The sequence below is a fragment of the Caenorhabditis elegans genome, chromosome V (assembly GCF_000002985.6).
Source record: "Caenorhabditis elegans chromosome V".
Classification (NCBI taxonomy): domain Eukaryota; kingdom Metazoa; phylum Nematoda; class Chromadorea; order Rhabditida; family Rhabditidae; genus Caenorhabditis; species Caenorhabditis elegans.
The window spans coordinates 13,054,012-13,077,373 of record NC_003283.11 but is presented as its reverse complement, the minus strand read 5'-3'; the positions used below and the strand labels follow the sequence as shown (position 1 = coordinate 13,077,373).

The following is a 23,362-nucleotide window of genomic DNA, read 5'->3' as shown; positions in this document are numbered from 1 at the left end:
TTGCATCTAAAATCACTCATCGAAAATTAGTTTTGCACCTCTAATAGTTTTGCACCCCTTCATTTGTTCCCTATGTTTAGGAATTCAAAATTTGCATCATAAAATCGTTTTACAAATCAGGAAAGTTCTTACAGACTTGGTATAACAAGTCAAAATTGGCAAAATATGAGTACAACTCGGACAGTTTTTGCGTATCAGCCTTAAAATTCTTCCATTTTGTTTCATAAGGTGTTACTGAAATTCATGATATTTGCCATAACTTAATGGGAAACATGAGAAAAAACCTGTTTGAAAATTAGTTTTGCACCCTCTATTAGTTTTGCATCAAATTAGGTGTCCGAAAACTAGTTTTGCACGCCTTACTAATAGAGGATATACGGTAAGATTGAACAATTGCGAAATAAAACGTTTTGCGCGACCCCAACTACAATCTTACATGTTCTTTTTATTGGAGTAACTAAATCGAAAAGTTCTTCAATTAACCTTTTTTATCGTCAAATTCCATCGGTAATTCTCAAATTTCACACTTCCGTGTGGTCATCCATTTAACAAATTACGGTTTTAACACACAGTCCATTGAAAGAATGCCCATTTGATATTCTTTGTGTTTTTCCTCCGCGACCCATTGCCCACCACTCACTAGTTTGCACACAAAAGCGTCTGTTCAAACATTTTGAGGGTGTCATCTATATTTTCCTGATTTTCGAATTATATTCTGATTTTTCTTTTTCTTTTTAGTATACGAAGCCAAATCTAACTTCACTTTATACGAAGATCACATGTCTTGGGATTTAGGAGTTTAAAAACGTGATTAAGAAGCGGGTCATGCAGATTTTAGACAATTTGTGACCATGTTTTGATTCTTTGGACTTTAATAGATGTTTAAAATTTCGAAAAAGGTGGGCGATTAAATATAAGTATATAAGAAGACGGTCATGCTTTCAAAGGACACCCATTTTCAATTTTTGAAAAACAGCCTTGTACTTTTTTTGCATATTTCTGAGTCTTAGTTATTTATTGTAGTAATCATATTGTAGTAATTCGTGGTTGGAAACACAGGGGCTATATGAGACTTACACGCTTACAAGGTTAGGTAGTCATTTTTGTGAAAAATTGCCTTGAAATTTTAAAATTTGTTACCGTAACTAGTTTACCAGCTTCAAACTCTCTTTAACAATCTTCAATATTTCTAAAAACTACACTATCCATACTTTTAAAAACTCTACCTCATTACCCTTTATGACTCCATCGTCATCTTCAAAGTTTCATAATTTTCTTCCATATTTTCTCTTTTTTCTTCTTCATTCATCTTTTTTTCTAACTCTATCTATTCTTATGTTGTAGTAAGTTTTTTCCTCTGCAAAGTTCTTCCATAACTTTGGTCACCAGCACCTCCTCCTCAAAATTTGCATTCTTCGGAACCAATGAGCATGAAGAGGAGGAAAAAACGAAAGGAGGTCAAACACAGTAAAACTATGTTTCTTCTTATCTTTCTTATCAAATTCATTATCTTTTTGCAACTTTCTTGTTCTTTTAATTTGCCTTTTTGCTTCTAGATTTATTCTATTAGTGTATATAGTAGTGCGAACGGATCTATTTGGGTAATGGAATATTGAATTTCACATGGCAAGTAATCCTTTCTCATCTCATGTCCTTTTCTTTTATTTTCCCATTTTGTATTGTTCTATGTCTTTTTTTTCCATATTATTATTGAATTAATAACAAAAATAACAGTGCCCCACGTGGTTGTATAACCTTACATCTGATGTCATTTTTGGAGCCTCCACAACTGCCATGCGGTTATATCCCTTTTTAATGGCACACGATACGAATATTTTTGGAACACAATGATATCAAGTAGTCATGGAACTATGTTGTAGTTGGATTGCTCTAGAAATATACAAATAATGACTAGAGTCACGATTGTTGTGAAACCATGGCGTAGATGATATTTTTTGAAATTAAAAAACAAGGGAAGCTTGGACAAAACTCTTTATGTCAAATAGTTAATGAACTAAACAATTAAAGTTCAAAATGGAAAAAGCTAATTGCTTTGGGCATTCAAAGTTTGGAACCTACAAATTTTTTGTCATGTTCTTCCTCGACTTTTTTCAAAACTTTAAAACTCAATTGTCCATTCAAATAAAAACAAGATTTTCAACTAGATAACAGATTTGAAAACAAAAACTGAAAATGTGAAACGTAGAAAAATTTAACTCAAGATTTTTTACTATTTTCACAGCGCACTGTATTGCCGCAATATAGCTGCAATTTTCATAACTCTCGTTTTAAAAAGTCTTGAAATGGCCAACTTTAAAATTATATTTTGAAAAAAACCACAATATTTCAAACTAATTATTTATCTGGTTAGCGAGAAGTTTACAAGTTTATTCAATTAATTTTGAGAAATTACATACAATAAAAGTTAAAAAGGTTCTCCAGCTTCGATTGCAATAATACTTTGATTTTTTCTGAAACATTTTACGTTTGTAAAAATTTTAACCTGATAAACTCTACCTTTCGAGAAACTTTCTATGATTTTTGAATTGCCATAGTTTGATTTTGAATAGTTCTATGAATTCCTATAAATTGTTTATGTTGCAACACTGTTTGACATGCTTGTTGGAACATATGGTTTTTTATTGTGAGTGTAGTAAGTCTTTACTAACCGATTTTCTTCAAAAATATGTTTTTCTTACAGTTAAGTTTCTACTTTAGCTTTTACCCAAATTTGAAGCTACACAAAATTGAGGTTGTACTTTCTGTCCTAGAATTTTGATATTCTGCAAGAGCTATAACTTTTTTTTGCAATTTTGTTCAATAATTCCCTTCGCTTGCACTATTCGACATTATTATATTTTTTTTCTGTAATAAATATTCTTGGTTGCATTATCAGCGTTCAAATCCAATTTGTCCTTATATTTTCCTTGTTTCTTCTTGCTCCCTCACTTTTTGCTCAATAATCCATTTTGGCCTCTTTTCCGCCACCGCTTAATTTTGTGAGATTAGTAGTACTAGCAGGTTCCAAATTAGATTTGGCTTCTAATCTGGTAACTGTGATTTGTAGCTGCAAACAGCAGAACCTCATGATCCTTTTGGTTGATGAATAGTTAAAACACAAAGCCTAGAGTCACTAGAAGCACCTGAACTGCACCCCCTTTACATTTTTAATGATGGGGAGAAATCATATCAAAATGATATCTAATATTTCCGGTATCACTTTGTGAGAAATTAGAAATAAATCGGATATTAGGTCGACTGGTTGAGAAGTGAAAATCAAAAGATGCATTTTGTAGACCTAAAATAAATCTGAAATAGCTTGGATGCTAGCCTATTATTAACTCAAAATCGTGATGTTCTGGTTTTCGGGTAAGTTTTTAATTTTTTAAAAATCTCAAAACTTCAGATAATAACTTATACCATTTGAAAAATTAAAGAGAAATATGTAAGTAGTAAAGTTCTCATTGTCGCTCTTTGGTTGTCTTTTGAAAAAAATTCTGGTTCTGAAATTTATTCAGTAAATTCGAAAATGTGAGTGTGTCCTATATTCAAGGATTATTTGACCCATGTTTATTGGTCGAATTGAATTTCACAAATTTATTTTTAAAAAAACTTACCTGTATAGTTTTTATAGGGTTTGCTGCTTGAGAAATGTTGAATGACATTTAATTTTTAATTTGTCTATAAGTCGTCAATTATTGAGTTTTTCAAAATCAGTAATCCAGTTAGCTCATCTTTTCATCAACTCATTTTATGATTTAGGACCTTAACTTTGTTATATTTTCTATCTGTTTTTGATTTTCCTAATGTTTCAGTTTCTGTTCACACAAATGAAAATACTTCCCGATGACCCTGCTATGAGCTTTCCTATTTTTCCCATCCCGTAATTAAAAATGAATAAAACTTTCTGTCTACCATCAAATGACAGTTCATACATCGAAAAGACCATTTCTAACACAAAGATCATCTTTGAAGACAACCCACGTGGTTTATGAAACTTTGCATACATTAAACTAGAACCTGTTTGCAGAAGATTCTAGACTCACTAGTGATGTAAATTTTGTGAAACGTTGAATTCAATTCGTATTACTAAATACCACGTGCTTCTTTGTTCCGAATATTTTACGTCAGAAGTCAAAACTACACTAAGATTATACAAATAGGCGTTGTTGTGGGGGAGGTGTTGTCATTTCTTTTTTAGATGAATAGGGGTTTTTTAATTCTTACTTAAGCGTTAGATACTTATTCGCTAAAGGTTTTATAGTACAAAGTAGATCATATCCACACTTTAGCTACCTTTTTTTGCCCTTTTTCAACTGTTTTAAGGACTAAATAGGGGTTATTTTAAAATCAACTACAATCTTTTTTTCAAAATTCATTTTTCTCTACACACATTTTATTTTTCTTTTTATTACATAGTTTCAGAAAAAAAACGTATTTATTGAATTGACAAAATATTGGTTTACACGTTTTTTATTTATTGATAAATGAAAGTTTTATTAATTCAACAATCACCGAGCTAGAAGGTGCAAGACTAATACGTAAAAAATGGTATTCTGTTATCATTGGAAATAATTTCCTGTAGAATATTTGAACATATTTTTACGTAAAAATTTTTGAAGTCTCCTGTTAAGTTCTTCCTTCATAATTTCGAAAATTTTACCTTCAGTTAACTTATTTTCGAAATCAATTTTCAAGTAATCCTAACACGGCCTCAGATAAATAAGTGTCCATTTTTATTTTCACATTTCCATTTAGAACTTTGATCAACATTTTCTCTTTTCTTTATAATTATTCAAACATCCAAGATTTTTGGACTTTATAATTTATTTCAAGAACGTTCAACCTCAATCTGGAAAGATCTTGTGATCCCGGGAGGGCCCCTACTAGTACAACTACACAATTATTATATCTAATTGGTATGTCTAGTTGGAGCAATGTATAATTTAATTCAGTATTTCGCTTTAGCCTTTCTTCTAGAAAATGGAAGATGAAGAAATGATTCAGTATTCCGATGAAATGCACGTAGAACGGACTGAAATATTATAGAAGCGTGAGGAGATGGAAAATGATGGGATACATTATGAGGAAGACTTCGTTTTCCGGTGGGTCTGAATATCTGACTCAATGACTTGTTGCCCCGTCTTTTTCAAGAATCTGTTTTCAAACTGGAAGATCTTCGAGTTTTTGATTAAGTGAAATCAAATATTGTTCTATGAATTTGATTACCCACGCCAAATCCTTTTTGACGAACATACTTTCGGAATGTGATTTCTAGGTATCACGAATATTGAGTTATGAGTTTGTAGGCTTGAAAGTGTATGAGAAAGTAGGTGAAATCAATGTAATTGTGAATATTTGTGATATTTTTCAAGGTATTTCTGTCCTGGTACAATTAAAAAGGTTTAAAGTTAGTACACATTAAATTTTAAGATAAAACATTATAGAGAGTACACTATGAAACATGATTTTGTGTTCTTGAAGTGCAAATTAATTGGGAAAACTCAAAATCTTGTGAATTTTTTTAGAATTTTTCACAATTTTGGCGGCCAAGTTTTGCTTATTTCGAATAAAAACAATTATATTATTAGCTTTTTAACCTATGTAGAAACATAGTTTAAAGAAGAGACGGTAATTGTTCTTCGTTTATCAGGCATACATACATACATTAATAAGGCATTTCTAAATCTAGTTTCGAAAATTTTGAAAATTTAAGTTTTCAGTGATTTTATTCAATTGTCGAATTGTGACTGGGAACTTGATATTCTAGGACTTTTTTATCAAGGTTTTTGTTTTTTGGTTTTTTTTGCAATTCCACATTTTTACTTTGAAATCAATTTCAACTAGAGAATTAAATTCTGAAGAGGTTTGAAATCAAGGGAAAATACCAAGAAAGAAGATACAATAAAGCACCAAACTACACGAATGAATCAAATCAGAATTTTTTTTTCAAACATTGAACAGAAATGAGTACAAAATATTTAGTAGATCATAAAGAACACAATGAGCTTTTGCTCTTCCTCCTCCCCCGATTTTTCCTTTTATCTTCGGAGCATCATTCTTCATTTCAATCGTCTCAGTTTCACCCTCTTTTGCCTTCTCCTCATTATCTCACACCCAATTGCTTTTTTATTCAATCCTCCAAAATGGGCGGAGTCTGTCCGTGTGTAGCTCTCGCGCTTTGCGCTGGAAGAAACGGGCGAAAGCGTAGAGGAAAAAGCAAAAAAGGCGAAAATATTCTTGGGGTGCCGACCGACGGCTCCTGTCTCTTTTTCTATTTTATATACTATTCACAAAGTGTGTTCGTTTGCAAAAATGAGAGCTTGGCAGATTCCACGCAAGGGTAAGTCATTGATGACATAAATGAGGTGAATCCATCTATAATCTGAAATACTCGCATCTAGAGAAAGTTTTTGATAATTTTTATATTTTCTTTGTTATTGAAACTGTTTTGCTTTGTTGTATTTTCTATCAGAATTTTCTGGATTTTCGTCAAAAAATTGTGGCAACAGTTTCGGAAAACAAAAATGAATGATAAATTAAATTCAAGGCTTTTTTTTTGGAAATTTAAGCAGTCCCAATAAAAAAACTGTTCTGAATTTATGCTTGCAACTGTTGGAGCATAGATTTTGTGAAACAAATTTGGTCAGCGCGAAAATTCACTCGAAAATCCATGCATTACGTTGAAGTTCCAAAAATTCTCCAAAACTTTCCACAATTTTTCCAAATGTTTTTTACACTTGACTAGCTTTCTAATTCCTCATTCACCACTCAAAACTTCCCAAAATATTCAAAACTCAACCCAACTTGTTTCCTGTTTGACCATTTCCCAACAAAGAATTAGAAAAAAGACGAATCGGAAACTGGGTTATGCAAAAAAGATGCACCTGACGTAGGATTGAAGTCAATCCAGCTAATGCGTGGTTGAATGTGTGTAAAACACATTAAAAATCTGTGATGAGCACGAGCAAAAAAGAGATACAGTGAATGAGGTCATGTGTTCTTCTTTCAAATATTCCATTATGATAATTAACCTTTCGAATCGACTAGACACGTAGAAAAACTGAAAATAATCATTTCAATTTTCAGTTATGAACAATGCAGTCGAGTGGAGGACAAGCTCGCTGTCTGCAGAAGATTTATTTGCTGGACTCAGTTTAATTTTGATAGCAGTATTTGCAATTTCACTGTACGCAATTATGATGAAGATCATGAAGAGACAAGACAAGGAAATTGTTGGATATCGATTTTTGATATCTGCAGGATGTTCGGATTTATTATTACTTTTTAATTATGGCATATGGCCTGGTTTAACGATATTGTTCAAATCTGAAATTATACCACAGAGCTGGAGGACGTGGCAGCAGGTGAGACTTTTTTTTTTGAGAAAACTTTGTTATTAAAAGATTTTCTTTAATAAAAAAACGAAGGCCATTTTTTTTAAGTAAGTAGGCATGTACTGCAAACTGGGTCCGATGACAGCTTCTTAAAGAAAATTAGTTTGAGAATTAATTATTGGTAAACCGTAAATCTTATTTCTGTACAAAATCGGAAAAGAAAGGCCAGGTACGTCTTAAGACTCACGTGGCTGGTTCAGTCTTGCCTGCGTATGACTACGACTACCTACAACCTTGAAGTTTGGCCTGAAATTATTACGTCTACAGGAGAGCTCCTGAAAAAAAACTCCCTTTATTCTTTGAAAAAAAAACACTAAAATCACTTGAAGAACATCAAATTAGTTGAGATGTGTTGATCTGCACTATTTGCATATTGAATTCCCTTCATGTTGCAGTTATACCTCGATTGGGCTTGGTTCTCGATGGTTTCTCACTATTCAGTCGTGAGCTGGTCACGATGGATGGCTATTCGAAAGCCTTTAAACTTTCGAAATCAAAAGCGCAAGACATCCTACTCATTGTGTGCTCTCTGTTATCTGGTGGCACTTATTCTGGTAAGACATACTTGCAAACAAAGAAAATCTGGGAAACTAATACAGAATTCTGAGTTAGGCACACTCAATTCTATATTCACCTTCTTCTTTACAACCATCTCACACCTCCATCCTTTTGTTTTCTTAGATTCTATATTTAGATTCTAAGGAACCGCATGATTCCAGAGAAAAAGTATGATGTTGAGATGCAGGGGAAAACATAATATATTTATGCTTAAAGTTCAGACTTTCTATAAAAAATGTTTATTGAAAGTGCTGTACACATGACCGATCCATCTCTTTTTCAATTCTTTCCTACTAATTGCATATGAAAAATGAAAAGGAAAATGTGGAATTGAATGAGAAATGTAAACAGAATATTTCATGGTGGTGGAGGAGGTCGGCGCCACGGCACCAATGTGTAATTGGAGCCTTGTCCGACGAGCTCCGCCACGCTTCAACGATGCATTTTTTGAAGATAAGTGCGGGAAAATGGAGGAAAATGATCATGTTGACGATTACTGTAGACATATTTTTTCTAGTTCCTTGTTTTGTTTAGGTTAGAAAAAAGGAACGAAGAGCTTAAAGAAGAAAATGCTGGGAGGTATCAGCAGAAGACTAATTAACACTCAGAATATCACAAAACATGCGGAGAATAAAAAGGAGAACTGTAATGGAGACTGAGATCATTGAATCTAGGTGTGACGCCAAAGCGTGTTAGTGATATTTGAAGTTTTTTTAACTGCGCAAGTCATGATAGTTCTATAGTTCCCAGGTTTCTTTGTTGGAATTCAGAAACAATGCTATTTTTCCTGAAAAATGTTCAACCTGATTATTTTCAGGTTCTCTCCACACATTTTCAATCATGGTACGTAACATTTTACTACGAACCATCTTCATATGGAATGCTGGCTGAGAACTTTCCTCTGTACTTGTCAGGAGGACAATCTGCACTGTTTCTTGCAATACATATTGCTGCCATACTTCCTCCAATTGTTTTCTATGGGTGAGTGTTTATGTTTCCATCAAGCAAAAAAAATAGAAATGATCTCTGAAAATGTTTTGAAATAATATACACATTCACATAGTTGTATTGAAACATGATATCATTTTAAAGAAAACGCCATTTCATCGGTTTCACTGTCATTTTTTTTTCATAACTGAGTAGGGTTAAATTACGAAACAGAAGTCACAAATTTCATGTTTTACAATTAAAAAAAGAGTTTCAAAATCAATCTTCAGTCACATGGTTAAAGTAAAATTGCTCAATGGTTTCTTTTTTAGAATTTTCGACGTAATCAAAGGCTTCAATGAAGATTAGTCAAAAAGGGGACTATTTTCCCAGTCGAATAAAATGTATCAAATTACGAAACCTTTCTTTTTTCAGATGGTCGATCACTCTTCTATATCGAAGGAGGGCTACAATGTTGTTGGTACACCAGCATTCAGTTCAGAACACCATTGAAACAAGGTATGGAAAAATAGGCTGATTAAAGGAAATTTTAGTGCAAATCAAAACATTTTTATGCTGAAATGTTCAAATAATTAAGCACAACACAATGATCTGAAATTTGGCACAAAAGCAAAGCCTAGCTGTTTAGAAAGTTGGCATAGCCGCAGGAGCTCTGAATTTGCTCCAACTCTTTCCAGTATTTTAAATACACTAATTTGCCCTCGGTTTGCCTTTTTTCAAAAAGTAGATAATTTTTGGAAGCATCTTTGGTTAAACACTAGGTCACCAAATCTTAGAACGCAAAAATTTATACAAAATCACTAAACTACACTACACTAGTAACATTAAAAAATGCATATTTCAGATTACTGATGCCATGTCTGATCAATGTTGTCACATTCATAATTGGTCAAGTTTTAATAACAGTTGGAACTGGCGAAGGAAAATGGGCTGGCTACACTGTCATGGTTTTATTTGCTGCAAACTCTGCTTTGAACCCATTCCTGCTATTGATTTGTTCGAAAACATTGAGGTAAATATGAAAAACAAATCAAAAAATGTTTCATGATATAGTGTCGATAGCAACATGTAATCTCTATTCAGTAATTTTGGCTTTGCAAGAATTGTTTTTTCAACCTAAAAAAATGGGAAAAAATAAATATAAAAGGTGTAACAAACTAATAACAACACAATCGAGTTGTAAAAATTGCTTACAATTGTTGAATGTTGAGAAAAGTTAGCTATAATATAGAAAAATATGCTCCGAGGCGGTCAGTTCGGAAAACTTTAAATTTCAGAAAACAAGTGCTTGATCTACTCGGTGTTGCCAAAATTGCTACGTTCGACAAACTAGAAACTTCTACTGTCTACAGGTGAATTAAAAAAATTATTTTAGACATGGCAACTTATGGTTCCTGACCTACTAAAACTAGATTGCTCTAAACAAATATTTAAAAACGTCCTGTCCAAGTTCAAAATCCGTTTTTCAGAAACATTCATGCCGTTAACAAAGACTATTGTTCTTCAAAACTCGTTGGTCCTGAATCTGGATCTCGACGGTTTTTGAGTCTCCCTACTTTTCGATCAAAAGAAGATCTTAGATCCTCCGGAACGCCAGTTTAATTTGAACCTCTAGCATGCCACTTTTGAATTTCTGAATGCTTTTCTATTTCAAACAGATCCGAATCTGTTATAATCATAATTTATCGATTTGATTTCTAATGCTAATTATTTCCAGCGGGTAGCCGATCATTTCACTTTCTTTCTCAACGAGTAAATCTCACTTTTTATTTTTTAGATCTCTATGTTATATGTTGCAAAATGTCGAATCAATAAATGAAAATTTAAATACAAATTTTATTTTATTTCTCTTTCAACTTTCATGATAACTTTGAAAAAAAACAATGTTTCTCATTTTCAGAAACTCTTTGAAAAAATATTTGACGCTAGACGGGATTTTAAACCTTGCAGATACATGTCTGACAAGGGAACAAGTATAATGTTGTCACATTTCAAACAGCTTTAACTCTATCACCAAATTTTTTGATAAAAAACAATCAACTACAGAGTTGTTCGTTAGATCAAGATGAACAACTCTATTTATAGTTGATCACTTTGTCATAAAAATTTTTTCACGGAGATACAGGTATCCGAATTGGACGCGTTTTTCGAACATAGGGCTACTACTATACCTCAATTTTGGATCTTAAGCTTGTTATTGAGCATTCTAACTATAGAAACCTCCAGTTTTGGTTATTTAAAATCTGGTCACTTTTTAGAAAGTTTTCGGAAAAAAAATTTTTTTGAACAATTTTGTAAATAAAATAGGCATGAGCACAAAAATCATAAAAAATTGAAAAAAAAAATTATATTTCTGAAAACGAACGGCTTGACTTGTACATGCACGGGAATGATTGTATTAATCGTAAAAGTTGGAAAATGTGCATTTTCAGACTGCTTCCAGACTTCCATGAGCGCAACAAAAATTAGAAAAAAAATTAACCATGACGGAAAACGAACCTATCATCTGTTGGGCGAACTGTTTATAAACAGTTACCACTGCGCAGTAGGCCCTAAGCGCATGCGCTACCCATAGTGCTTTTGAGCAAGGGTGTAGAGGCATATTTTCAGATCGCCGTTTACCCACTTCAAAGTGCTCCTCCGAGACTAAAAATTTTGGAGTGACCTTCTATTAAGGTCCTCTTTCAATTGTAAAAGGGTTCATTCGGAAGTACGAGGACGAGTTGAAAGGCTTCCCTTGTGAGAATGTATGTGCTGAGAAGATCATCTTCAAGTCATTCAACAATAACGAATACCGCATTGCTCCAGTTTTCGGATTTGTCGATCCATCCGGATCAAAGGATGTTGTGATCACCCGCACTGCTGGTGCTCCAAAAGATGATAAGCTTGTCATTCATTTTGCACCAGCTCCAGCTGATGCAACTGATGCTTGCTGCAGTCACTCCTGCTGGAACTGTCACCATTCCAATGTCGCTCCGACACCAGCAATTCCTCAAATCATAAATTAATACTCCAGGGCATCCATCCAATGATCTGAAGCTCACGACGCCAACGGAGAGGACGTCACACAGGTCAAGAGAACCTCCTCTGGACATCCCGAGCAGCATCACGAGCAGCTGGTATTAGGTTGAACCGGAAGTCTTTATAACTTTTTCAATCGTTTATTTCTCGAAGCAAGAGAAACGACAGGATAAATTATCATTATCAACATTATACTGCCAACGCGTGGGCAACTTATGAGTGCCCTACTTATAGAACCCTTCCAGGCGCAAGTCGAAATAATGCTTGAGTGCCATTTCAACACTTCCGTGGGTATTGAAGGCTCTCCCTCAGAGGACACGAGTTATATCTGAAAACGACCAGTATTCAGATAGGGCAATGTCTGGAGAATACTTAAAAAATTGAGACTAAGACAAAACAACGTTAATTGCTCAGATTGATCATCATAACTCACTCAAAATAAACGGTGTAAGCTTAGAATCCACAAAAAACATGCTTTCTAGTACTAAAATTTGAACTTCCCAATGAAAAAAAAAAGCGGTTTTTAAAATTTTTCGATTAATTGAGTAAATGAGATATATTTCTATAGTATGCTGCAGACTAGGGCTGGCCAACCGGACGCCCGGTTTTTCCGAACGTCAGGATTCCGGTTTTCCGGAGAAGGACATCTGGGAATCCTTTTCAAATATAGGCCACGCCCATATGTAGACCACATGGGTGGCAAATGATGCTGGAAATGTTTCCAGTCAGGCACTTATGTGAACATATATCCCGACATTTTCTGAGAAAAAAAAAAAGAAAATTTCCAGTATCATTTGCCACCCGTGGGGTCTCCATGTGGGCGTGGACTATGTTTGAAAAGGATTCCCGGATCTCCGTCTCCGGAAAACCGGACGTCCGGATGGCCAGCCCTACTGTAGACGATTAAGAAAACATTAAGTAAGAACGAAGATGTATCATTTGGAAAATGTTTTGGAATTTTTCAACTGACGAACTGTGACAACTGTGAGAAATTAATGAAATGCAAGTGGCCTCCTAGATGTCCCTTTTTCTCCTTCGGGCACACAGGGCGACAGGTTTATTTTCGCAGCGGCCGACACCTTTTGAGTTCCGCGCGCACTACATCCAAGCACTACCGATCAGTCAATAATGGTCATCCTCGATCTGAAAGATGTGTTGGATACAGTATGCCTCAACAAACTATTCTCGAGAATATTCTCCAGACTAAATATCACATGTTCAGGCCTAACCCAAGCTAATTCGATAGTTTATTTATGAAATTCATATCATTTATTTGGTAAAAAAAAGAAAGAGCAAGAGACATTTCAGGTATATTCTAGTAAATAATGATTCAAAAATAAGAACCATTGTGAATGAACATTTCAAAAAAAAATCGGGACATAAATACAACACATTGTGAAAAAGTCAAATTGGGACAGAAATAATGCTGGGAGAAAATAAAACCACCACTTGAGGTTGCTGCTCTTGCATTGCTTGAAGAAGACGGAATCTGAAAATTGATATTTTCTCTAATTGAAAAACGTTTCTTTTCGATGCGAAATTTTAGAAACATAATTGTAAAGCCATAATATACATTCATAAGTAGGAAATTACTCACATTTTTCTGGGAAATATTGTTTGCATGGTTTGCAATTCCATTCAACACATTCAACATGAAATCCGGAATTCCCTTTGAACGCATTATTACCAACGCTTTCATAGAAAAATAATCAAAAAAAGTCGATCCGGAAAAATTTTCAATTCCACGCTGACAGATATGGAGTTGCAAGTCCTCGAGCTTCGTATCACTGTTCAAATCTTCGACAGATGACTTCCAGAATGGATAATTGGTGCTAATCATTGGTGTAAGATGCTTTTCGAAGCTTTTCTGGGATTACTTGGGCTTCATCCAGGCATTTAGATTTTGTCAGTTGCTTGGCAAGTTTCAGATTTTTCAAATGTTTCTCCGATGCGTTGGTGGAGCAAAAGTCATGAATGATCATTTTTCTGCCATCTGACTTCAGTTTCTTGTCGAGATGTACACGGGCAACACACAAATCACTGAAGAAACACAATTGATAATAATAGCATGTTTTAAAACTTACACATTATCGCAATTATATTGTGCTGCTGTGTCGAGAATCTCTTTCTGTTCACTCGAACGGAAGGCAGTCTTCAACTTTTTCACCAATTCTCGTTTGTTTTTGAATGGACGTTTCATTCCCAATTTTAAAACCTCGATTTTGTTTCCTTTTGTATTCTGCAAATTGTAGGCCATAAGAAATAACGATTCAGATCCTTCCAGGTGTCCAATCAGTTTTCCAATTGCTTGGATTCGTTCATTTTTGGGAAAGTTGTTAACGAAGCCTTGCCTGAAACAAAAGATATATCTTTACCAATCATTTTTTACTAATCAGTGAGCCTTCCCAACAGTGAATAAATTAAAGATTTGAAATATAAGTCGGGTGTAACTTGTGAGATTTTTTTTTATTAGAAGCTCAAATGTTAAAACTTCAAATTTCAAAGAGAAACATTGCAGTGGTCAAAAGTATTTCTGCAACTAGTTTGAGACGATTCTCCTAGACGATATGAAAAATTTTGGCAAAACCCAATTCATGAATATTCATCTCATTTAATTATCTCATTTAAGATGTGCATCGTAAACTCACCAAATTTCGTCCATCGTGAATTTTTCTCCACTGTGTGCCATGTCATCAGCTATTTCCACAATGCTTGGCTCATCTTGCTGATTCAGCAGATCCTTCATGAATCGAATAATCGTTTCGGAATTTTCGTCAAATCTCTGCAATTTGCATTGGTTTTGAAAATCTAGTGTGTATTAATACGTACCTCAAGCCTTATTCCAAATGCAACGGTAGTCCCATAATCACATGTTTGAATATCGTAACAGATATCGGAGCCAGAGCAAAAGTTGATGAGCCGATTTTCAAATCCCTTCGCACTACCACAAAACGAAAAAAACGCAACTGTTATTATTGACTTGTATTTTGCATTGAAAAATTGATAGGACTTTCTGTACATCTTTCTCGTTTCCCTTGATAGTAATAAGAGTATCAAAGTCATCTGGAAGTTGTTTTTGTTTAACGTTGTGAGAAGTTACTATTGTACCGAAACCGTCCTGTTTTTGTTGAGAAACACTCGCCCCAGTTGATTGAATAACGGATTCAATATGTTGCTTTGATGCATCCTCACTGATCCAAATCAATTGACTTTTGTAAAGTAGATTGCATGATACCGATGAACATAGTTTTTGCCTTTTTCCAGCAAACGAATCTTCTGACAAACATTTTCGAATGGACATCTACAAAAGTAAACCATTAATGTACAGATGGAGAAACGGCAGTGATGACTTAGATACGCCTAAAACAGTCTATATCATATTTGAAATTCTTAAAATATGTTATGGATTTTCAAAAAATTGAAAAATGTAGGATTTTCAAGATATTCTTGCGGAAAATTCAATTTTCAAAACTGAGGAAAAAACTGAAAATTTGAGAAAACCCCACAAAGATCTAGAGTCTTTCTGTTTTGCAGTGCGGTTCAGTGGTATTTATATGTATCTCAACTAACAGTACATCTGGTGACTCTATAACGGTTTATTATGGCCATCTAGTAACACTAACAGAACAAGTAAGAAGTTAAAGCGAGAACATAAAGCAAGTAAAAGTTAAGACTGATTCGATGAGCATCTCCTGTTGGGCGGTGTTGTACACGTGTCTTGTGGTCGTCGGTGTAGACGTGGAAAGGTCACCACGTGGCTGCTCGCGTCCGTCATCCTTTTGTGCATGCGGTAGTGGTTCACGTGTTTAATGGATTGACGTCCTTGTTCTTGGTTGCATGATGTAGTTCTCAGAGAAATGTGGATGTGGATTGTTGGTAGTAGTGATCTTCGCCAGTAGAGTTCAATTACAGTAATACTTATGCAATAATTATAGAATAATTATTAAGTCGTGAATAATGGAGATCCTGCTCCATGCTATTCGCGACACTTTCGAAAAATTCGATTAATTTTGATAATTTTTGAAGTTATCAGAACACATGTTTCGTTCGCCTTTTTGAAAATATCTATGAAATGTTGTTTGGACGGAGGTCATGCAAAATTGTTGCGAGCACAGATTTCATTTTAAAGTGTCTGTGGAGTGTGTTTTGCAGTGGTTTGTCAATACATTAACTAACAGAACACTTGGTGACTCTGACGAAAGATCTAATAAAACTAGAAGTAAGAACACAACGAAGGAAAGTATTATAGAAGTAAAATTGAGTTTGTGTTAGAAGTTGTTTGATAGATGCTTGTGAACTCATTTAACAAATTTTTTCTTATAATTATTGCATTTTTCTTAGAAAAATCCCCAAAAATTGTATCTGATAAGATTTGGTATTTAACTTTTCAATAAACAAGTAAAAATGAGGTTGTTAGAAATGCAATGGTTGTGTAACACCCCTTATCCAAATATTCCTGATGCCAAATATCCGGTTTCAAACTTTTTCAACAGTTCTTCTTTAAAACCGCAGAAAATATGGTACTTGTGTATTATTTCCCCTCATTTAAAAACAATAAAATTTCAAATAAAAACGTGTGGAGTTTTTGTATTTTTAGGCTTAGGAAATAACCATTTCTAAGCCTAAAGATGGAAAATGGACATCACGTTTTATTAAAATGGATAATAATAAAATGAGGGGAAATAATACACAAGTACCGAAAATATTACTAAATAACATGTTCAGTGTGTTCACAAATATCGATATACCAATTTCTAACATTTTTTTAGGTGGTTTCTCTACTTCAATCGAATTTTTTATTTAATGAAAACGAGATAGTGTTGCAAAAAAGAGACGCAGAGACATAAGAAAAAATTTTACGTTTTTTTAATCCTGGGAGACCATGCTTAATGCCATAATATTGACGAAAATAGCACTTTCGAACTCGTTCCTCTTGTAGTCATATGCGCCGGATTATGTTCTGTCGGCACATAAGGAAGTGTGTTTGAGAACAGTTCTACCGATTCAAACTTGATGCACAATTCTAGCTCCTCCTGAATGTAGAATGCGCAGTTAGTGGCTATTGCCAACGCTATTAGCTCTAACCTCGGTATGGTATACTTGATTTTTTCACTCTTGATTTTGCCATGACTAATTTGGATTGCGCATGCCCGTCTTTATATTCAAATCATATGTATGCTACTAATCCATCGTTGTTTTTAGATACATCACTGAACATTATAAGTTTTGCTGACTTATAACTGTAGTCGCTGCACCATGTGTTGAACATATCATGATTCTTACATTTGTTTTCTGATTTTCGTTGGATTTTTCACTATGTCGCGCCTTTAATTCGTAAAACTGAGGACGACGTCATCATAAAGCTGGAAGTATAACTTCTAGTTTTCGAAACTAGTTTTTTCCTATCACCATCACAATTCCTTTCCCGTATTGATTGCCGAATATCTAAATTCTGATCTCTACCCCTCCCACGTAAGCTCGTGCTCTGTCGGGCCGTGTTTATTATAACATTCATCTACACGTGTAAATATCACAATACAATAAATGTAGGGATCAGCAGTTGCATAAGCGCACATCCCTTCCAACTCTGAATGAGTAGTTGTTCCTTTTAAAACTCACTTATTGTGTAGTGGAGAGAAGCGTCCGACACTTTGAATTGTAATGAGAAATAAATGATAGCAAGGGCAACTTGGCGTGGAGAAGGGGAAGAGAAAAGTGATTCACATGAATGTGAACTTTGGGTTTTTCTTTTTTTTGGCTTTGACGAATTATCGTTAATTTTTCCCGATTAATTGAAAACATTCACGGAAAAAAACGCAATGAAAAAGTGCTCATTTATCGATCATAAAGACACCGTAGCCCGAATGGTTTGCTAGTTCATTGATCATAAAGATCTTTCAAATGTTAGTGTGGGGCAATTGGATATTGGTAAAAAAAAAGTATACTTCAATCAATTATTCTGTATGTGCCATTCTCTTTATGATTATTATGCTTATTATAATTATGTGGCAAATGCTCTTTTACTACCTCATCTTTTACTACGTTGCTCTTTTACTACGGTTTACTCTTTTACTACGGCCGTATTTTTTACTACGTTTTCCAATTTCGATCTTTTGCAACAATTTGTATCTTTTACTACGGCCGTATTTTTTACTACGTTTTCCAATTTCGATCTTTTGCTACAATTTGTATCTTTTACTACGATTAACGATTTTTTACTACCTAATGAAAAAAAGAATATCAAAAGTTGGAATTTGAAAGTTACCTTGTAGCAGATTTTAGGTATAATTACAATTTCATTCTGAAATCAACATGAAAGTTTCATAGTTGTGTTCTTTTTCCAACTTTTGAAATATACTGTCTGAGCGGTTTTTAACTGAATCCGACGATATCATAACGGGAAAATGAAATTTATGAAAATTTTCCAAACAAAACTATTTTGAAACTTTCTTTAGCACTAATCAGTTATTGTAGAAAAATTCTAAACCTGTTGTTTTTGAAAACATTCATGTCAACTTTGTAATTTGGCATAATAATAAGAAACTCGGCAAGTAGGGCTCTATATACTCACATATCTTTTCGGGCAGAGGGAATGTGAAAAATTGATCAATCGCAAACTTGTAAGCTTAAGATAAGGAACACTTTTCCCGTGCAAACTATTTGAAAAAAAAATCTGAATGGATCCAGATTCGAACCAGCACTGACTCTACTGAAGAGCGCGCGCTTTACCACTTCTCCAAACAGGCGAGTGGCGGCCGCGGTTCCAAGGAATATGTGAAACCAACCGAGCTGTACGAAGTAGGAAGCTTCCATTACTTTTTCAGATATTTAGTTCTGAAAACTTTGTTAACTCTCCTTTTCATCAACTAAATGGCCCTTTTTGTAGTTATTTCTACTGGAAAAAAATGTGCCTGTAAATAATATCAATCAAACGCCAACAGAGTTCTAAGTCTATGAAAGTAGGACGTCTTTATGCTCAATCAACTCTAATTAGGTGATTTTAAGACTGAAAATGTGATGTGAATGTCGGAACTTGTAGAATTACCAAATTTGTGTTTTTTCGATGAGGTTAAATATATTTTGAAGAAATTCCAACAAAAAACATTTGGAAATTTTTTTGGTTCCAAAACCGGAAACTCGCGTGAAACATGGTGAAATAGGATTCTAATGACTTTTAAATATGATAAATATATTAATTCAGTACACTCTGTCGGAACAAAAAACAATTTGTCTGGTAAGGTTTGAGCAAATGACATGTAGGATGCAAACTGCACTCACTACCACTACACCAGCCATGTTAAAGTCGTCGCGCCTTCTCGAAGACCATAATGAAACTGAGTTTGCATAGAGTTGATAAGCATTCCAATCCAAAACTGTATATCTCCTCATATCAAACTGTGAAATTCTCTACGAAACTGAAGTTCTCCGAATATTTTGTCGGTTTTTCATGTCGAGAATATGACCATCTAATTTTGAGCACAAATTGCTTGTTTTTTTTTGTATTTTGGAGCAAAATATGCATTCTGCAGAATATTTTAGGCCATGGCCTAAAATATTTTCTGAAATCATCTCAATTCTAAATATGTTGTGTATTTTTGTTGTATATTCAACGTTGATACGAGATACAGAAATGAAACATATGAAAATAATTGGGCCTAAAATGTTTTTCTCAAAAATCATTACAGTTCTTATTTTTCCAAAAGTGTATATAATCAGTATATTTTTAAAAATAATTTTTCGTATCAAAATCCCATTTCCCGGCTTTAAACGTAACTTTTTCGTCGCTTTTTGTTATTGAAAAATCGAAATTGAAAAAAATTCCGGAGTACGGTACACGTTGGTGTTTGCGTACTTTTGCGTATCGTGCATTTTATTGGACGACACTTCATATTTTTTAAAAGCAAAATTGACAAAAAAGTGCGCTTTAAGCCCAAAAACAGGACATTCCATGCGAAAAATAACTTCGAAAAAAATTCAGATTGTATTTATTACTGGAAAATACAAGATTGGGGTCGTTTTTCAGAAACAAATTTTGGGCCTAATTTTTTTTTTGAAAATAGCTTATTCGAGGAATCGCAGAAGTTCCCGACCTGCTATTAAGTGGAATTTGTAGAATGTTTAAAAATACACTCGAAAAAGTAGTTTTCAAGATAAATTTATCTTTTATCGATAAATTTCAGGTCAAGGGAATGTTTTCACTGGACAACAACGTTTATAAACAGGATATTATTTACAGGCACATTTTTTTCCAGTAGAAATAACTACAAAAAGGGCCATTTAGTTGATGAAAAGGAGAGTTAACAAAGTTTTCAGAACTAAATATCTGAAAAAGTAATGGAAGCTTCCTACTTCGTACAGCTCGGTTGGTTTCACATATTCCTTGGAACCGCGGCCGCCACTCGCCTGTTTGGAGAAGTGGTAAAGCGCGCGCTCTTCAGTAGAGTCAGTGCTGGTTCGAATCTGGATCCATTCAGATTTTTTTTTCAAATAGTTTGCACGGGAAAAGTGTTCCTTATCTTAAGCTTACAAGTTTGCGATTGATCAATTTTTCACATTCCCTCTGCCCGAAAAGATATGTGAGTATATAGAGCCCTACTTGCCGAGTTTCTTATTATTATGCCAAATTACAAAGTTGACATGAATGTTTTCAAAAACAACAGGTTTAGAATTTTTCTACAATAACTGATTAGTGCTAAAGAAAGTTTCAAAATAGTTTTGTTTGGAAAATTTTCATAAATTTCATTTTCCCGTTATGATATCGTCGGATTCAGTTAAAAACCGCTCAGACAGTATATTTCAAAAGTTGGAAAAAGAACACAACTATGAAACTTTCATGTTGATTTCAGAATGAAATTGTAATTATACCTAAAATCTGCTACAAGGTAACTTTCAAATTCCAACTTTTGATATTCTTTTTTTCATTAGGTAGTAAAAAATCGTTAATCGTAGTAAAAGATACAAATTGTAGCAAAAGATCGAAATTGGAAAACGTAGTAAAAAATACGGCCGTAGTAAAAGATACAAATTGTAGTAAAAGATCGAAATTGGAAAACGTAGTAAAAAATACGGCCGTAGTAAAAGAGTAAACCGTAGTAAAAGAGCAACGTTGTAAAAGATGAGGTAGTAAAAGAGCATTTGCCTAATTATGTGAAAGGTTTACATATGTACTCTAGGTGTTTTCTCTTACAATTAGCTGCCCTCCGTGATAATTTTTAAAATGGGTATTGTAAATTGTAGTTGCAATAAATAATAGTAGTTACAAAGTAGTTGCAATTTTTTTGAAAAATCTTTTAAATAAATGCAAGAGTTGATTAAGAAGGTGACACGATGTGTAAAAACTTGTGCATTTGATTCAAGAAGTTACTGCTAGGAATTTCAACATACTACAACACTTTCGAAACCGTAGTTTGTGAGGAAATCCCTATGCATGATTGATAATTTTCAATGTGTACCAGATAAAACGAGTCAAATCGGATGATGATTCTGAGTAACACATTCAAAAAAAACTTTCGTGAATCATATTTTGTTATTCAGTTTATGCCAAATACACGTGAATTCCAGTTATGTGGGATGATACTTTGATGTTTGATAAGTTAAGCCTTCCGTGAGGGTAAAAATAAAGTACTCGGCATTTTGCCACAGAGTTCCTTCGCACTTCTACAGTCTCCCCTCGCACTTCCACAGAAAGATCTGAACTCTGTATGAACTCTGTAGAAGTGCGACGATGTGCGACGAAGTGCGGTGAAGTCAAAGCAAAAAAAGGAAAAAGAGGAGGCGCGTCCGCAGTATCTCAGCGCTGACTTTCGCACCTCGTCGCACTTCTTCGAACTTCTTCGCACCTCGTCGCATACTGTTGTGTTTTCTGTGGGAGTTGAACTTACTGCTAATTTTGGTTCTGAAGTTGGGATCCTACCTGTTGAGCTCGCGCGCGAGAGAGCTTTTATGCAAAATGTATTGAAAGGAAACATGGTCCGTGCTATCTTGATCATTCAATGTGGATGTAGTGTTACTCAAACTTGAAAACTATTTCAAAGTTACAGTTTTGAATGGTTGTTTTCTGTAGATAAGGAGGTGATCAAATAAATAATGAAATTTTATCAAACACTCATCGAGTACTAGGTTGTTGCAAAGCTTCTCCAAAAGATATGTCATACATACACACATAGTAGAGGGTATATAACAGACAAGATAATAAGATTACCGTATTTCCTCTATTAGTTAGGCATGCAATCTAATTTTTCTGACAGAATCGATATTCTAGAAAAGTCGGCAGAGCTAATTAGAAATTAGAAAGTTTGGTAATATCGAGTGACGTTTTGAACCAACTACTAGATAGTCTTCAGGTTTCAATAAACACTTCTAGTCAGACACAGGGTATCATTCTCGAATTTTTTTGAGTAACTGGAAATACTACAGCAAAAATTGTTATCCCTGGTTTTCTATGTTTTTCAAATTTTCGCGGGATCACCGAATTTAGTATCCGTTGTTTTTTTTGGTGAATGCTCTCACATCAACTCACAAGTTGGCAAAATCTGGGATTTTAGCTGAAAATGGACCTTTTGTTTCGATAAGTGAACCACGAAAACTAGTTTTGGGTTATTATGAGTCTGAAAAAGCAAAGTCTCAGGTTTCGGCACTCCACCTTCAACTATACGTGAGTTACAGAAGCAGCAACAGCCCGAAATATGACTAAAATTTTGGTGTTTTATGACAGAGTACGACAAAGCGCGAAGATCTACGACAATCTGCGAGAATGTGCGAAGAAGCGCGCGGAAAATTAGAGCGACAAGAGTAAAACCTCATAAAGCGCGAAGAAGTTCGAAGAAGTGCGACGAGGTGCGACAGTCAGCGCTGAGATACTGCGGACGCGACTCCTCTTTTTCCTTTTTTTGCTTTGACTTCATCGCACTTCGTCGCACATCGTCGCACTTCTACAGAGTTCATACAGAGTTCAGATCTTTCTGTGGAAGTGCGAGGGGAGACTGTAGAAGTGCGAGGGAACTCTGTGACAAAATGCCGAGTAGGGCACGTTGATACCCTTTATTACTCTTTACCCGAACAAACTAAAACTCACCCTCATGGAAGGCTTATGATGAATACACTGTTGATCGGTTTTTAAGTCTTCAAATTTGGAAGGTCATGGGAAAAATTCACAGTAAAATTTCAGTTTCTCAATGTGAAACAGCATTTTCGAAGTATTTGATAAAAATGGAAGTTGTCACAATTATTTTCTTTTAATTTACATTTTTTTGACACCTACACTTATTTCTGTTTTTTTCTTCTCTGCCATGTCGTTGTTAAACATTTTGTAAAGATATTGCTGAATCCAGAACTTCTCCAATGCCTCTCACATCTGCCAATTCAAGTACTATTACATTTATGTTTTGATGAATCATACTTGTCCACTACAATTCCAATCTGTCTTTTCATCTTTTACA

General features: G+C 34.4%; 2 protein-coding genes, 2 non-coding genes and 1 pseudogene across 5 annotated transcripts; 4 read left to right on the top strand and 1 right to left on the bottom strand.

The window, feature by feature from the left end:
- Positions 1-3,978: 3,978 nt before the first annotated feature.
- On the top strand, positions 3,979-4,125 carry C34B4.14. The gene has a single exon (NR_069846.1). It is a non-coding gene; the product is annotated as an Unclassified non-coding RNA C34B4.14 (non-coding RNA).
- Positions 4,126-6,221: 2,096 nt separating this feature from the next.
- On the top strand, positions 6,222-10,734 carry C34B4.3 (G_PROTEIN_RECEP_F1_2 domain-containing protein). Its single transcript, NM_001028525.5, has 8 exons — positions 6,222-6,343; positions 7,090-7,367; positions 7,793-7,951; positions 8,773-8,936; positions 9,318-9,401; positions 9,748-9,915; positions 10,181-10,255; positions 10,373-10,734. Exons 1-8 carry the CDS (start codon positions 6,316-6,318, stop codon positions 10,503-10,505), a joined length of 1,089 nt encoding a protein of 362 aa, NP_001023696.1. The 5' UTR covers positions 6,222-6,315; the 3' UTR covers positions 10,506-10,734.
- C34B4.9 lies at positions 8,205-8,363 on the top strand. The gene has a single exon (NR_069845.1). It is a non-coding gene; the product is annotated as an Unclassified non-coding RNA C34B4.9 (non-coding RNA).
- An 845-nt stretch (positions 10,735-11,579) lies between the features above and the next one.
- F42E8.2 lies at positions 11,580-11,913 on the top strand (annotated as a pseudogene). Its single transcript has one exon. A coding segment is annotated over exon 1 (334 nt).
- Positions 11,914-13,178: 1,265 nt separating this feature from the next.
- Positions 13,179-15,238, bottom strand: F42E8.1 (uncharacterized protein). The gene is made up of 6 exons (NM_073862.3): positions 15,033-15,238; positions 14,754-14,987; positions 14,573-14,706; positions 14,009-14,275; positions 13,522-13,964; positions 13,179-13,413 (listed from the first exon to the last, which is right to left on the bottom strand). The coding sequence occupies exons 2-5, from the start codon at positions 14,943-14,945 to the stop codon at positions 13,757-13,759; spliced, it is 801 nt and encodes a 266-aa protein (NP_506263.2). The 5' UTR covers positions 14,946-14,987; positions 15,033-15,238; the 3' UTR covers positions 13,179-13,413; positions 13,522-13,756.
- Positions 15,239-23,362: the final 8,124 nt, after the last annotated feature.